At 39.6% G+C, this 17,368-nt stretch overlaps 1 protein-coding gene across 5 annotated transcripts in view; it reads left to right on the top strand.

Moving 5' to 3' along the window:
* Window positions 1-17,368, top strand: part of ADAMTS20 (ADAM metallopeptidase with thrombospondin type 1 motif 20) — a 172,546-nt gene that overhangs the window by 75,969 nt on the left and 79,209 nt on the right. For 4 of the 5 annotated variants that reach the window (XM_034769798.1, XM_034769810.1, XM_034769780.1 and 1 more), the window contains 5 exons: window positions 4,651-4,796; window positions 5,878-6,059; window positions 6,156-6,292; window positions 10,448-10,565; window positions 15,017-15,112. In XM_034769798.1, coding sequence (XP_034625689.1) covers window positions 4,651-4,796; window positions 5,878-6,059; window positions 6,156-6,292; window positions 10,448-10,565; window positions 15,017-15,112 — 679 coding nt within the window. The remainder of the gene's footprint in view (window positions 1-4,650; window positions 4,797-5,877; window positions 6,060-6,155; window positions 6,293-10,447; window positions 10,566-15,016; window positions 15,113-17,368) is intronic. The other variant, XM_034769790.1, reaches the window with a different exon arrangement.

The following is a 17,368-nucleotide window of genomic DNA, read 5'->3' as shown; positions in this document are numbered from 1 at the left end:
CATCTATAAGGGTAAAATGCTAGTATGTGTGTGTTAGCCTTGTGTTGCATCATGACTCAAAGAGGCAAGAGTTAAGATTGCATTGTCGACGTGGTGTTATCGTAGGTCTTCATTTCTTGGTCTTCAGAGATTTGAGTGTAACTGAACTTGATATTCTAGAAGAGCATGCATCACCACCAATCCCTATGTCACAGACCCAGTTCAGTGCCCCCTGTTGGTCATTCACCAGACTGCTGTGAGGACATCCAAACTTTGAATCCTGGGTGTTTTAAGCCCCTGGAGGCGGAGCCCTAATGAAGTCCTGGCAATGCAGCTGTCTTGGGGCCTCTAGGCACACACTCATCAGGGCAGACCCTGTGTCTAGCAGCCCCATCTTGAGAGCTGTGACCATGTGACCCACTGCCAAGCCCCTAGTACCAGTACTTACCAATCAGGGTCCCCCCACGCTCTCCCAGAACTCCAGCTGTGTCGGTGTTCTGGGTCCACAACTTAACTCTTCAAGGGCATGTGATAGGTGTAACACACAACATACAGACAGTTTGAACAGGATTCTAATATTGCTCTTTAGTGAATCATATGAGAGATACACAGACCTATACAAAAATAATAAACCTTATGTTCAGTTCCCTGCCTCAGTTTTCCCACCAGTCCAGAGCATTCTTTGGACTGGGGTCAGAGTCATCTTGGGTATCCAGGATCCTTCTGATGTAGCATATAGCTTGTGTTCTGAAACATGGATCCTTCCCTCCCCACTATCCTTTTCTGACTTTGGCTGGTCCAGCTACTTTCTCACTCCTACCCAAAAGCTTCCTATTTCACTCTGCCAGACACACCCGGCCTCTGGTTTTCAAAAGGTTAGCATCAACATCTTGATTTTTTGTCCTGTGTTTGGGAATTTTCCACTCTCCAACCGCCAGATCCCTGAAGGGAGTTTGGGAAACTGGGTCTTCTGGGCTTGAGCTTAACGCATTGTTTAGTCAAACTACAGTCATGAAGGTTAAGATCTCTCCATTGTCTCTATTTTGGTGTACATATGTATAGGATTATAAACTACCTAGCACACTTCTTGTGGTGTATATATATATAATAATGTAAATCAACACATGGATTTTTTTGAAAGAAAAGGGAAACTTTTTAAATGATTGAAGAAAGCCCAAAGGAACATCTGGAATGTCTGGTGCATCAGTTTTCTACTGTGACTTCATCTTGTTGCTTTTGTAGGAATGTAGCAGAACAATAGCTGATACAACTTCATTGAAGAAACTATTAAAATCCCAGATGTGAACATGTGCTTACCACTTTTATGGGGAGAAATAATCTCGATATAGTCATAGGATTTCTATGTGCAACTTTTCAGAAATCTCCCTTGAAGTTATTGTCACTCTTGTTTTCTTTTTTAATTTTGGCTTAGCTATGCTGTCAGATATCCGTAACAGTTGTACAGTAAAAATCTCATACTTGAATAAAGTACTATTTTTTTGTGAAATAGGAGCTAGAATTTTCAGTCCACTGTATTCATATTTGATTTCCTGTCATCCTATTGACAAATTTTGGACATACAGGAGGTATGTTTCTTCGTATTCACATTTTAGATCTCTAACAGTATGTTGTGGAAAATTGGCCACACTGTTGATTTTGGATCAGACAGCCTGAGGCTCCTTTATTGACAATCAAACATGCATGCATGGGGGAGTCAGCCAAGGCAGCCGAACCCCCCCGACAGAGAGATTATATAGGATAAAACCACAAAAATTACATATAGTTCCTTAAAGTTTTACATCCATATAAGGAATAAAACAAAACAAGTTTTCCTGTTTTTCTTAGTTTTGCCCTTTGCGGTTTCTTGCTCTGTCACCTGACATCTATTAATCATAATCTGTTACAAAGGTTAATTCTACTTTTATAATGTCTACAGTTAGTTCTGCTTTTATGATTTCTGTCTACCCTTCTCCTTTTACTCCCCCCCCCTTTTCTCCTTCCTCCAGGCCACACATACAATTCACCTGACCCTACATACAGTTCACTTGACCAAAGTTTAGGCCTTAGACTATTTTTCCTCCACAAGTATCAACACATTTTCATAGCTATTAATTCGGAGGTGCTAGAAGACTGGGCTAAAAAGATGAAATTGGACCCTATAATAGACACCACAGGAAGAAAATGATATGCACAGTACAGCTATCTATGGAAATAAATATGCTGTGATGTCCTGCCACACTGAGAAACAGAAAGCCATTAATGAATGAGTTCTGATGAAAATGGCAACCTTTTTAGAAGGGCCATGCATTGAACAGTGTCAAGGGGGCATTTTCCACCATCCTTGCTAGTAGGAATTATGAGGGCTTACTTCTTTACCACTGAGGGATATGAGTAGCTGGGATAGAACAGCCTATGGCACTCTAGTGTCTTTTGTGGTTGTTCCATTTGTTACAATGATTATATCAATACCAAGGTGACCTGTGAGGATGATGCAGAGGGGAGGAATATTCAAGAGCCAGTTTTTCAATAGCTATCATCATCATAATGTCCTTCTAGGCCATTGACATAGTCCAACAGCTTAGTAGTTGTATCCCTTAGTGTACTGAAAATGTATTAGGTCCATCATTTTGTGAGATTGGACTAATGAAAAGGTCCTTTAGTCCTTTTAATTTAATGTTAATCTAGGTTTTGACCTAATATGAAGGAGGTGATGGTCTGACTGTATAATTGCCATACTCTCTGTATCCAGTCCTAAGCTAAGATAAAATCCAGCATGTGCTCTTCTGTTTGTGGCCCCAAATCTTCCTTGAGTAGACCCATCCTGGCATGTTCTGGAGGATCCATAGGATTCATAGGATCCAATACTCAAAAAATACCATCTCTGTGGACATTGAGGTGACCCAGGGCAAAAAATTCAGAGAATTTCAACCAGATAAGAGATCAGTCAGCATTCAATATGGAGAATCTGATTAGTGAATAAGTTCCTATATCCAGAGCAAAATGATTATTAAGCCCTTGTATTGCATGTGATGTATTCAGTATTGGCTGAATAACAAAAAGGGTAATTTTCAAGACCCATTTTGTGCTATATATGTGGATAATAACCCCATAGCATAAACCTGTATTGGATGTGATATATTCAGTTCTATTGAGGAAGGTGGGGCCCATTGCAGTACTTATTTTAATTGCTAGATCCCAGAGCCAATCTGGAACGTTCTCTACCACGCTGACTTGGGAATTTATATATAGTATTGTCATTAGTTGCATTCTTTGTGGTCCAATGAGGCAATCACTGGGAGTCATAGTGTAGGCATGATGTTATGCCCATATGTAGAGACCAACTGTGGGCTGGGATTTTAAAAGAATTAGTCCCCCAGTTCCCATAGTTAGTCGATAGGAGTAGGACACCTATCTCTCTTAGGTGCTTTTATAAAAATCTCACCCATACACTAAATCCTGAGGTCTTTACTCTGTTTTTAATAATTGCTTTTTCAGGAAAATTCCTAGTGACTTCAGTAGGGCTAATCATGTGTAGGATCGGGTGGTTAGATTGTACACTCTTAGAAGTAGTAATACTGTCTCTCACTTGTCTGGAACGTACCATGTTCATTCATCGTTTGTATTAACAGTAATACGTTAGTTACAGTTATAAGGTGCTGAGTCCAATAACTGCAGTGGCCCTAACAGAATATACAGTAATTGTGTTATCTCTATCTCTAAATTAATGAATCCCCCTGCAGCTAACATGAGAGTTGCACTTTATGCCATAGCTGAATTTGGCCAGTTCCATTCACAGTATTTTTGCCAGTCACTCTCATCTGCAAGTCTTCAGGCCCATGCACAAATCAGATATAGAGTGTCATCAAAATGATATTTGAAATTTAGCTGTGACTCTCTGAGTACCTTTCCCAGACTCAAGGAAGATCTCTGTGTAGCTCGAAAGCTTGTATGTCTTACCAACAGAAGTTGCCCACCTTGTCGCTCTAATATCCTGGGTCCAGCATGGCTACAAGAACACTGTATACATCATAATGAAATCAAATTGTTCTGAATGTTACTTAATATTTCCTTTAGCTTTGTTTGCTTTAGTAGAATACTTAAAACACTTTGAATTTCTTGGAGGCTTGGTAATACGGGTAGAATTTTTAATTTTGCTTTTCGTCATGAATTTTCAAGGCAAATAGAAGAGAACTTATAAGATGAAGACTGCTGCAGATCTAGATCTAAAGTTTGTGTGTAAAATATCAACAAGCATTTAGGGTCAGAATTTCAAAAGAGCTTGGTTCTCATTTTGGTGCCTAAATGAAGTGGCCACCTTTTCAAAAGTTCTCAGTAGCTTCTGTGGTTCTCAATGAGAGCTGTTGGTTGAAAAACACTCTTGAAATTTTGGCACTTCATTTACATTCCTAAAATGGAAGCTAAGCCGTTTGGAAAATCTAATGTTACCTGTTGGTGCTGAGCCTTAATTTTATGTGTGTTTTTTAATAAGATTTTTTTCTCCTTTGTTTCTGTGATACAGTAACCTTGCGATAATAAACTTGTCAGTTGATTTCCATTAATTTTGTTTCACAGTATCTTTTTTGTATCATTTTTCTACTATTTCCATTTTGGTTTTCAGATTTTAAGCACACATAGCTAACTTTTAAATGTTATTGTTTGTCAACTGAACAGCACTGTTACCATGGGATTTGTGTAAGCAAAGAAATGGAAACACGTCGTGTAGATGGAGAATGGGGACCTTGGGGACCTTATAATTCATGTTCAAGAACCTGTGGAGGTGGAATCAAAAGCACAACCAGGCTGTGTAATCGACCTGAGTATGTTGTTTGTTTGTTTGTTTGTTTATATCAATATGTTTTTGATATTGTTGTATCCCAGCAAGTTAGTTCAAGGCAGCAGCAAAATAAATAGCCATTTAAATAATTTCTAAAGCTAGAGGAGGTCAGTCTACAATCTCTGATATTCAGAAGGTTTCTGAATTAATTTTATAATTTCTCTCAGGTGAATTATGTGTTTTTCAGATATTTTAAAATTGCATTTAGAGAGGACCTTTTCTTCTATCTTTATATAAATTGTTAGAATTTAGAGTCAACACTGAAATGCTTTAATTGAAGTAGAAACTTCAAAATAACATATTTTCCCTTTGTTAACCTTTTAAGTAATCACTTCCTTTCATCTTTGGCTTTTTCACAAGGTTGCCAACAAGAATATTCACTGGCGGTAAGGAGCACTGTTCTAGCTAGGCCTTTGGATGCTGAAGAGTACATAATTTTATGTTAATAAAACATTTCCTCTCTATTTGACAGTATTTTCCTTTTTTTCATCTCCTTTCTGTCCTGTAAATGTGACTGCCTCTGCCAGTGGTAATGAAACTAATGTTAGAACTTTGGAGAATAATGCTTTAGGGCTTGAGTCTGCCTCCCTTACTGCAAGTGACTTCAGTAGAATGAGGTTCCTCAGAGCAAGGACTGTCTCTCATTATATGGTTGTACAACACTTAGTAAAATGGGGCTCTGATCCTGATTGTGGCCCCTAGGCACTACTGCAGTGTAAAACTAATTACTAATTCTTACAGAGTAAAGTACTACAGCAAATAAGGTTAATAAAATGGGGCTCTTACAGATTACTAGATGTTCATGTTATTCAGATTATTATAGACTTGAAAGGCCTGATTCTAAAATGGTAGCATTATACACCCACTTTGCATTCACTATTCACTGCACATAGCAGTGGAGAATGAGGTCTGAATATCAACATATAAGAGGGAAAAACTATGCTGAATGGATATGATAAAAGACTGTTTTGAAGCTTTGCCATTAGGATCAACTGCTTGTTTTAGAAACAAATGATGGAAGTGATGTTGATCCTATGTACTTTACTTTGAATCATTTTGATTAGGCCGAGAAATGGAGGAAAATACTGTGTGGGTCGCAGGATGAAATTTCGATCATGTAGTACTGATTCATGTCCAAAGGGCAAACAAGATTTTCGAGAGCAACAGTGCTCTAATTTTGATGGTAAACATTTCAACATCAATGGTCTTACATCTGCTGTACGCTGGCTTCCAAAATACAGTGGCAGTAAGTAAATACAGATTTTCTTTGCTAACTAAATAAAAATGTTCATTTACTTAAAGCTTTACAACAGACAAAAATCATGCTGGATTTTCTTTACAGTTTCTATGAAAGATCGCTGTAAACTTTTTTGCCGAGTGTCTGGAACAACTTCCTACTACCAGCTGAAAGACAGAGTTGCCGATGGTACCCCCTGTGGAACTGAAACCAATGACATATGCGTTCAAGGCTTATGCAGGGTATTTAAACTTAACTTGGATATTATAACACTTATATATAATGTATTAACATACTAATAAATATTTATCACATATCTATGTATACTATATACTTTATATAGTATACTATAGTATATACTACATACAGTTCTTCTAGCGTTTGCAGTGCTTGATGAGCCACCTGACAGCAGCTTTACCAGCATAATTAAGGGCCGTAAGGCCATCATGAAGTCTGGTTATCGACAACATGTGCCATTGACTGACAGAGACCACACTGATAAAGTGGGTCATGCGTAGATCCTTCTTGTAGAGGTTGGCTGTGCATATTCCTTAGCCAGTTTGGAACCTGTTCACAGAGTCTGAAGATGATGTGGCAAGTCAAATCCCGGCAGTTGAACGGTGAGATCAATGACAATGAAACCATTTCTCTTTAGCTGACCACTTATTGCACCACAGGGTTGCTGCTGAAAAATTCTGATCTGGTAGTTGAGACCATGATGGACATAAATCATGCTCTGTGGTGACTGAAGATGTCTGCATACAGTGGTAGACCTGGATTGGCATGTAGCTTTTCCACCAGTTTGGCTATTGATTGTCTGCGATGAATGTGTGGAGGAGCTAAGTTGCTCAGAACTGATAGCCATAGAATAGGAGTCAGGCATAGAGTGCTGCAGGGCCGGGTCTAACTTTTTTGCCGCCCCAAGCAAAAAAGAAGAGAGCCGCCCTGCCGTACCCCCCCCAGCGAGCGCCACCGAAATCCCTGCCCCCCCAGCACCACGCCGCCCGAAGCCCCGCCCCCCAGCGCTGTGCCGCCTGAAGCCCGGCCCCCCTCAAGTGCCGCCCGAAGCCCCCGCCCCCCTCCGAGCGCCGCATTGCGCCAGCCCCCGCCCCCAAGACCCGCCCCCCGAGCACCACGCTGCCTGTAGCCCCGCCCCCCGAGCACCGCCTGAAGCCCCCCCTCCGAGCACCGTGTCCCCCCGAAGCCCTGCCCCTCCGAGCACCACGCTGCCCGAAGCCCCACCCCCCAAGCACCGCCCGAAGCCCCCGCCCTCCCTCCGAGCACCGCGCCGCCGAATCCAAATAAATACATAAAAAATTGAGCGCCGCCCTGCCCCAAGGTGCCTCCCCAAGCACGTGCTTGGTCGGCTGGCACCTGGAGCCAGCCCTGGGTGCCTGTGGTTGCACATGGTTGAGTTCAATTCAGCATCAGCCAATTACCTGTGAGGTGAACAACGACAAATGGGCACAGTAGTCCGCTGAGGAGTAGCACAGCACCAGAGCTGATGTGCGAAGTCTTCTGTGCACCTGTGCCCCATGTGAAACTGGCTAATTTGCTGATTAGATTATTCCTGGTCCTGACTTTGGCAGCAGTCTGTTTTAGATGCTGTGGTAAGTCAAATAGTGGTCTAGTGTGACACCAAGGTAGACCTGTTTTGCCTTGTATTTCAGTCATTATCCAGTGAGGAAGATGTCTAACTTACATTGTGGAGGTGGAAGACACTGAAAACTGTCTTTGTCACACTTTGTTGGAGGCGCAAACTGCTACAGTAGTCTGCCATCTTGGGCAGGTTGGTGTCAAACAACAACCTTGTTCTCATCCATGACTGAAAACGATGGGGTACATTTCACTCAGCCAGATGGTCATGTGATTGCTCATGTGACCTCAGCTGGGTGACATCACTGGATGGTCATCTCCAACCAGCATCATATGTGGTTCTGGACAACTTTCCACACAGTCAACAAAGACCAGCACTTATCCATGTTGGCCTTCAGCTGCCCATTGTTAGAAACTTAGACAAAAGAAGATGGAATTTCAGGAAACCAAATTGGGAGAAATTTAGCAAAATCCTGGAATGAAGTATCATTACTATCCCATCATGTTTCATGCCAGTCAATGAAGCCTACAACCATTTCCATGGAGCCATCTTCAAAGCAGTGTGAGAGTCCATTCCACAAGGCTATTGCTGTGTCTACATTCCTTGTTTTGACACCATATGTTCAGAACTATTGATGTGGTATGAATTGTTTGGAGATCCAGATATTGCTGACCAGCTAATAAAGTCCTTAGCTGCTGTGATAGAAGCAAGATGGGAGGAAACAACAAGGATTATGAATTTCACCCTTTACAGCCAGAAATCCTGGAACATTTGTGTTGACTTGGCACAGCAAGTGCTGCCCCGTCCTCCTGTCACTCCAAACCAAGTTGCTAGCCACTTGCTTCAGGTTGCAAAGGTTCCCCTGAATAAGCTTGTAAAATGGCAGATTTGCAATGAATGGCAGCAATTCAGATGATGTAATCTGCACCATTCACAAACACTGAACTTGACACTGTACTGTGCAACATCAAATTTGGAATTTCACCAGAATTCCTGAATCACCTTGGAACCAACGCTTATCAATGATTATCCAAATTCCTGACTCAGGTTGTCAATTTCGGTAACCCGGCCAGGATTTGGAGAATGTCAAAAGTAATCGCCCTTCTAAAACCTGAAAAGGACCCACACAATGCAGCAAACTACCAACTGATCTCACTGCTATCTGTCGGATTCAAAGACTTGGAGTGGCTTATCCTCCAGCGTATATCTCCAGAGGTGGTGGCAATTCTCAGCGTTGACCGAGCTGGCTATTGGAAGGGTCGAAGCACACATGACCAAGTCCTAGCTCTCACTACATATATAGAAAACAGGTTTCAACAGAACTTGAAGACTGGAGCTGTTTCTTGGACCTGACAGCAGCCTACAATACAGTATGACACACTGGTCTTCTGATAAAACTGTCAAGAGCTCGCCCAGCATGAGTGGTGGACATTGCTGAACTTCTATTTCCTGACAGGCATTTTTGTGAGGTGGAACAAGTGAACTCTAACGCCCTGTGTTTGCGTCCACCCTGTTCAGTCTGTTCACAAACGACCTGCTACTGACTCAGTCACACAAATTCATCTGTGCAGATGACTTCTGCTGTGGTACCCAGTCACGCTCTTTCATTATATCTACAGTATGTACACCTTATACTATATAGTATATGCTATAGTATACTACATATTATTATATACATACTATACACTACACACACAGTCTCTCTCTCTCTCTCTCTTAAAAAAATATAAAAATATACATCAAAGCAAATCCTCTTGGAAACCACTAAAGCAAAGTTGTTAGAACTGCTTTTAACAAAGTTCTGATCCTGGTCAGCTTAGTGACCTAGAGGGAGAGCTCATAAAGTAGAAGACCCAGATTTGAATCCTAAGAGCCTAATTCTTCTCTCATTTAAACAGGTATAAATTAGGGGTAACTCTATTTAAGTCAGTGAATAGCTGAGAAAAGTGCTATTACCTCTGTGGAGAGGAGGTTTTACATCATATTTCTCAAAATCAGGAGGCAATTTAGCTCTGAAAGGGATCATTTCAGTTTTCTTAGATGGATGAAAATTATGGTAATGCCACAGGCCCTTTTATAGGGAGAGGGATGCTAAAACAACCCAGAACTTCAAGACAGATTTTGCTTTCCATCCCCATGCAACCTTACTGATTGCAGTGGGTTGCATAATGTGAAAGTGAAGATAAAATGTGACCCTTCATTAGGGTAAACCACAGGGAGGAATGACAGAGAGCAGCTGTACTTATGTGGAGGAGGGAAAGGGAATGGTCTGAGTAAAGAATTAAAAATTAAAATAGTGATCTTGGGTTTATTTTTCTTAGTATCTTAGCTAAAGGACATATAAATAGTCAATAAATCATTCTTTATTTTATAATTATAGAGTTTAAAAGAATTGATGTTCATGTGCACATAATACTAAAGGAATTGATTCATTTTAACATTACAGAGGTTTTTGAACAAATTGTCTTTAAAATTTATAGTTAACATTCAATATTGTAGATAGAAAAGCTTTATAAAATGTTAATGCATCAAGAAATGCAGAAATGTTAAATAAATTTGACATTTCTAGTTTCTTAGAATAACAGAACTATTATACTTTGTCCTTGCATCACAGCACCTAAGATCATATAAAAGACTGTTCATGATTTGCCAACAAAGATGGAGATAGTCCATTGATATATATATAGTGAATAAAATCTTTTTGGGGAAAAATCTTAAAATGTGCCATTTTCACTGTTTTCTACTGAGCTGAATGACTTATTACAATATATGCAACACAGATTTATTGTATTTCTTGTAGCAAGCTGGCTGTGATCATGTGTTGAATTCCAAGGCAAGGAGAGATAAGTGTGGAATCTGTGGCGGTGATAATTCTTCATGTAAGACTCTTGCAGGTACTTTCAACAGTGCTCATTATGGTATGTTTTTCTCTTATTTTACATTTAAGTTGTGTTTAAAGTACGATTTCAGTGTATGTTCTTTAGGGCCTCTGCCAACAGAAAATATCCATGACTTTGAGTCACAAAAGCTCTTTCAAGGATACAGAGACAAACACTGTGGTATGCTGACCTATTCAGGGAAAAGCCAGTTGCTGAGTAAAGTCAAAGCAAAAAAGAGGGGGAAATGGTGTGGTGAGGAGTTGCAGAGCTAGCTCTGGAAAAGAGCGCTTCCTGCTTCCTGCACTTTGTGATCAGTCTGTGCTGAAATTACACAGCCCATGGGGCTCCAGCATCTCCTGCTGGCCCCATGAGGAGAGAGAGGGATGAATCCCAGGTCTGAGCTCCTGGCTGATTTTCTTTCTTTTATTAAAATGACAAATATAGACCCATAAAATGCGATGCACTCTCTTATCCCAGATTACCAGAAGATGTATGTCCTCCTTCTGATCAATGGCAATTAGTGGGAAAACCTATCACATAGAGAATCTATTACCTCAGTTTCTTCATTAATACTATCTGTAGTTCTTACAACAATGTGTAGGAGGGTTTGAGAGACCAGTGTGTATATATAAATAGAAACTCTTGTCAAGCATAGCATACAGAACCATAGCTTCGTAGTAAGAACATGGGACAGAGGGTCAGGAGACCATGGACATCAGTTGTCCAATGGCCCCTTTAGGCTGCTCCACTAGTTTAAAGGGGCAGCAAACTGGGTGGAGATGACCCTTGGCAAAAAGGCGAGATGCCTGGCCAATGTAGAGCTGCCAGAAAAGTTCTGTTCTGACACCTTTCCCATTCTCCAGGGGACAAGGGGAAGGGTATGTCCAAATGCTGCTGGACTTTGGCTATTTTTTGCCTGGCAGATGGTTTGTGCTCATCCCAGGGGATGAGGCAAAAACACCAGGAGGCATAAAGGTGGCACACAGACACTGTCACTCCTCTCTCCCTTCTCCCACACGTATATACACACAATCCGCTCTTGTTTCTGTGCTGATGGATGATCGAAAGCACAGTAAGTGCCTGTTATTATTAAATCAGAAACAATATGAATTTGTAAATGTACATTTAAAATTGTAACAGTGAAAGGATGTAAGAGTTTGATAAAACTGTAAAAGAACGGTGGGCTTTTTTTATCACCATTAATGATCATGTACTGTAGGGTTAGTACATGAATTGAATTAAGAATGTGTCTGATACCAATCTATTCATATTCTGATGAAAATGGCATTAATGCCACTGTTAGCAAGGCTGTATTAGTATATCTGTTATCACCTTACATATTTTTGACTCAATTTGCTCTTTATTAAAAGCAAACATGCTCAAGCATGGAACTTTCCATTTAAAAATAGGGTTTCTTTTTTAATAAAATTTCAACATTTAATTATGTTAATTTAGTCATTTTTATTTTAAGTCTGGTCTTGAAAATTAGTAAATTATGTAAAATAATGAAGTTAGTAGCTTCAGGCACTTTTTTCTTTCTATGGTGGAAGTGAAAAAAGGTTTTTTTGGCTGTTTTTTCATTTTCAACTGACAGGTTGCAGGACTTTGTATTTTGAGGAAATAACACAATTAAGACCTAATCATTTCAGTTAGGAAAACAGATCTGGGCATATGCCAGAAGGACTAGGTCATGGCATTTATTTCACTGCCATCCATAGGTGTGGTGCAGTGTCCTGTGCACAGGGTGTGTGCACTTTGAACAACCATTTGGACTGCTATAGATTGTTTTCCCTGTGTTTACAGCACCCCCCTTCCATGAGCCTGTGTAAAAGGGCTTACTATAAATGAGAATAAGACCCATTATGCTTTGTACCTCCTACTAGGCTTCTCTCAGCAACACATCATGGTATGATGTAGTCTTAGGCCAAATTCTACTACCCTTACTTATTTGACTAATCCTCTGACTTTGCTGGGCTTGCAGAAGGTGTTAGTCGAGGCAGAATTTGACATGGCAAGATTATAAAGCTTGTTTTGGGGAAAGAAAAATTGTGTTATTTTCTTCTATTTTACAATTAACCATAACATTTAAATTGTGCTTTAATTATTAAGCCCCTAAATCATCATATACCCTATGTGAGTACACTAGGTTTTCCAGAAGTCTATAGGTGTGGTGGCAAGTAGTGAGGCAACTACCTGCTGCCTGCATGCTCAGAGGGAATAGTTCAGAGCTGTCACTAGCTCTGCCCACTGTTACTATGACATGGTTTGACCCTGTAACAAAATGGGGGTGGAGTCACTCAAAACGGGCAGGGTTATGCAAATTAAGGCATGTCTACAGACCCTAAACCAGATAGTAGCACATATGCCACAGATCTTGTAGCCTGCACTGCCCACACAGCTCTAACAGTTTGACAGCCATATTCAAGCAGGAATGCAACAGCCCTCACAGAATGTGATGTTCAGTTGACCCTTAGCATCTTCCCAGAAACAGAGAGATGACCCCCAGGATAGCACTAGCACATCTCCAGTCACACTGATGAGATAAGATGCTCTCTCAAGGCTGTATTATACAAGCAGATTGATTTTATCAGAGAGTTTGGTATGTGTAGGCCTCACCAGCTTGTGCTGCAATACTCTGCCCCTTTGATATTCCCTCGGAGTAGTGCAGTAGTAGACACTCTCACTCCTTATGCACCAAGGGACCAATTTGAGATTTGGTTTATGCCACTGCAGGGGCAGCCTGTGTGATCACTCACTGGAGCAGTGCTCTGCGTGCCATGTAATGTTAAGTTATAATTTTGCCCTACATATTTAAATGTTAATAAAATAGTCAATAGCAATTCATTGCAATTAAATGCTAATATACTGGCATCCTGGTTTGAGGAGACAGGTACCTTTAATTACTCATACTTGGTATTTTTAACTGTCTTTCTATTATATTGCACTTATAACTGAAGTATCTGAGTACTTGACAAAGAATTGTCCCTTCCCCAACAAAAGTCAGTAATGTAATTTTCCAGTTACTTGTCTCATATCAGCATGCTACATGGCAATGTTTCTGTTATTTTTAAATTTCTTTCCTCCCAATTTTGTTTTCTCTCCTCTCTCCTCCAACTACCTCTTTCTCTTTCCTCTCCCCCCCCCCTTTTTACCTTCTCTTGGATGTGAATGATAGGGGGCTTTTTGGGTGTTTTTCCTTTACTACATATTGGAAAGATATATTGTGTAATTGACAGGTAGTGGACTACTGACTAAAGATGTGCAAATTGTAACAGTTTGCAATTCCAGTGCTGCCCCCAAGTGGTAGACATAATAAATCTGTGCTAACAGTAAGCTGTTTGGGTTATACACATTGATTATTATGTGATTAATACAATACTGTACAATTAGTGGATAATGACACTGAGGGGGAGAGTCTTGTAGTTATATTTTTAGCTTATTACCCATGGATGAGGGCTAGCCAGTTGAAGCTTAGTGCTAATAATAATCCTGAGGTAATGTTAGTGGACAGAGAAGCAATTGGAGGAGTTATCAAGAATTATATTAATTCTTCTGACTGATTGTGCTACTATTTGTTAAGCAGGTTCACAATATAGGGTTCTTAGATTCAGTGGTGCTCCTGGATGTTCAGGTAGCAGCTGTGAATAAGCATTTTTAACTGTACATGTGAGAAGAGTGTGGCTGTTTCTCTCAAATGTGGATCTGGCTATTTATTATTTTGTTACCTCAAAACTATGCTGCTACAATACCTATTACTGTATTTGGGACTAGCTGGAGTAATTGTAGAATGTGGTGACTCGTTTATGAATTGCTTCTTGAAGGGAGCACATCAGACCCATACTCTAATGAGTAGCCCAGCTCACATCTGGAAGATTGTAGATCTAACATGACTAATTTATCTAATGTTTATAACTTACCTACCTGCCTGGCCTTCACACTGTACAGTCTGAGCACCTAGCAGTCATTAATGGATTTTCACCTCACAGCACTCCTTTAAAATAGGGAAGTATTATCTCTGTTTTACAGACGGAGGGCTGGGGCACAGAATAGATTAAGTGACTTGTCCAAGCTCTCACAGAAAGTTTGAAGCCAGATCCTCCTGAGTCCCACTATAGTGTCCTAATCAGTAGACATGTATATGGAAAGGATTTTATTAATAGAGTCCACTAACATTATTGGTTATAGTACATGTCATTCAGTTTTCATAAAACCAGAAAAAATAATTTTCTTTTTTGATATGAAATCAATAAGTATTATAATAGTTCAGTTTGACTAGACTTTATATAGCTTAATTTCTGTGTTTTAAAAGAAGCTACCAGATTTTCCTTCCTGCAGAAAAATGAGTGGATTTAACAGCGGGCTGTCCCTCACTGGTTGTCAGAGTATGGGAAGAAAGCTGATTAAACAAATGTTCAGAAAATTAATTTTTACAAGTATATGGATGTTTGTGGTGTTTAGAAAGAACTAATTTATGTACAATTATATTCCAGGTTATAATATCATAGTAAAAATTCCCATGGGAGCAACAAATATTGACATTCGTCAGCACAGCTATTCAGGAAAACCAGAAGATGACAACTACCTTGGTAAAGGTTTCCAGTAAACAACACCTGATAGATGGTTTGTGTGTACTTTCCCAAAGGTCTACTGCAGACATAAAATATAAGAAGTCTGATAAAGTCCTTAGAGCAATTGTGTAATTATAATTTATCATCACCTGGATTGCCTGGTTCCCCCTTCAGAAGTTACACAAGTGTAATTTCATCTGGGAAAAAAAAAACAGGAACTTTAATGGGTTTTGGGGATTCAGAGATTCTCTGGCTGGAAGGGACTATTGTGATAATCTAGTCTGATCTGAATAACACAGGCCAAAGAACTTCCCCAAAATAATTCCGAGATCATATCTTTTAGGAAAACAGTTTTGATTTAAAAATTGTTGGTGAAGGAGAATCCATCATGACCATCGGTAAATTGTTCCTGTGGTTAAATACTCATTCTTCATGTAGATACTTATACACTGTAATCAAGTCACCCATTAACATTTTCTTTGTTAAGCTAAATAGTTTGAGCTCCGTGAGTCTATCATTGTAAGACAAGCTTTCTAATCCTTTGGTCATTCTTGTGGCTCTTCTCTGAACCCCCTCCAATTTATCAACCTTCTTCTTGAATTGTGGACCCCAGAACTAGATACAGTATCCCAGCACTAGTTGTACCAGTACCAAATAGAGGTAAAATAACCTCTCTACTCCTGCTTGAGATTCTCCTGTTTATGTATCCCAGGATTGCATTAGCTCTTTTGACTACAGCTTCGCAATGGGAGCTCACGTTCAGCTAGTTATCCACTATGACCTCCAAATCTTTTTTCAGAGTCACTGCTTTTCAGGAGAAAGTCGTGCATCCTATAAGTATAGCCTACATACCTTACTCGTAGGTGTATGCATTTGCAGTTAGACATATTAAAATGCATATTGTTTGCTTGCATCCAGTTTACCAAGTGATCCAATTTGCTGTGAATCAGTGACCTGTCCTCTTCATTATTTAACATTCCCCCAATTTATGTGTCATCTGCAGACTTTATCAGTGATTATTTTATGTTTTCGTCCAGGTCATTGGTAAAAATGTTAAATAGTGTAGGGCCAAGAACAGATCCCTGTGGGACCCACTGGAACAAACCTGCTCAATGACAATTCCCTGTTTATACTTACATTTTGAGACCTACCAGTTAGACAGGTTTTAATTAATTTAATGTGTGCCATGTTAATTTTATATTCTGTTTTTTTAATCAAAATGTTGTTTGGTACCGAGTCAAATGTCGTACAGAAGTCTAAGTATATTACCTTTATTAACATTGTTACCTTTATCAGCTAAACTTGTAATCTCATTTAATAAAAAGATATCAGGTTAGTTTGACAGGATCTCTTTTCCATAAACTCATGTTGATTTGCATCAATTACATTACCCTCCAATAATTCTTTATTAAATGAGTCCAATTTCCGCCGCTCAATTATCTTGCCCAGGATTGACATTAAACTGACAGTCTTTAATTAGCCTGCTCCTCCTGTTTACCCTAGTTTAAATTTGGCAAAACATTAGCTTTCTTCCAGTCTTTTTGAACTTCTCCAGTGCTCCAAGACTTATTGAGAATCAACTTTAATGGTCCAGTGAATTCCTCAGCCAGCTCTTTTAAAAGTCTTGGATACAAGTTAACTGGACCTGCTGATTTAAAAATGTCTAACTTTAGTAGCTTCTGTCTGACATCCTCCAGAGATACCATTTGAATGGAAAAAGTGTTATTATCACCATATAATGAGACTACATCATCTGTTTTTACCACAAATACAGAACAGCAATATTTAATAAACACTTCCCCCTTTTATGCATTATTATTATTGATAATTCTACCATTTCCATCTACTAGTGGACAATATCATTGTCAGGATGCTTTTGGTTCCTAATATATTTAAAGAACTGCTTATTGTCCTTAACTCTGCTGGCCACAGAGTTCTCCTTGTGTCCCTTTGCTCCCTTATCAGTTTTCCACAATTCCTAATTCCTGATTTATGTTTAATTACTATTAACTTCCTCTTCCTTTCATTGGTAATATATGTATATATATTGAATTTTTTGTAGCTGCCTGCACTTCCCCTCTAAACCACATCAATTTTTTACGCAGTACAACCTACTATCTCAATTGTGAGACTAGTATCAGAGGGGTAGCCGTGTTAGTCTGAATCTGTAAAAAGCAACAGAGGGTCCTGTGGCACCTTTAAGACTAACAGAAGTATTGGGAGCATAAGCTTTCGTGGGTAAGAACCTCACTTCTTCAGATGCAAGAAGTGAAG

The sequence above is a fragment of the Trachemys scripta genome, chromosome 1 (assembly GCF_013100865.1).
Source record: "Trachemys scripta elegans isolate TJP31775 chromosome 1, CAS_Tse_1.0, whole genome shotgun sequence".
NCBI classification, from domain to species: domain Eukaryota; kingdom Metazoa; phylum Chordata; order Testudines; family Emydidae; genus Trachemys; species Trachemys scripta.
Note: the sequence above shows the minus strand (reverse complement) of the source record. Positions and strands in the feature narration are given on the sequence as shown.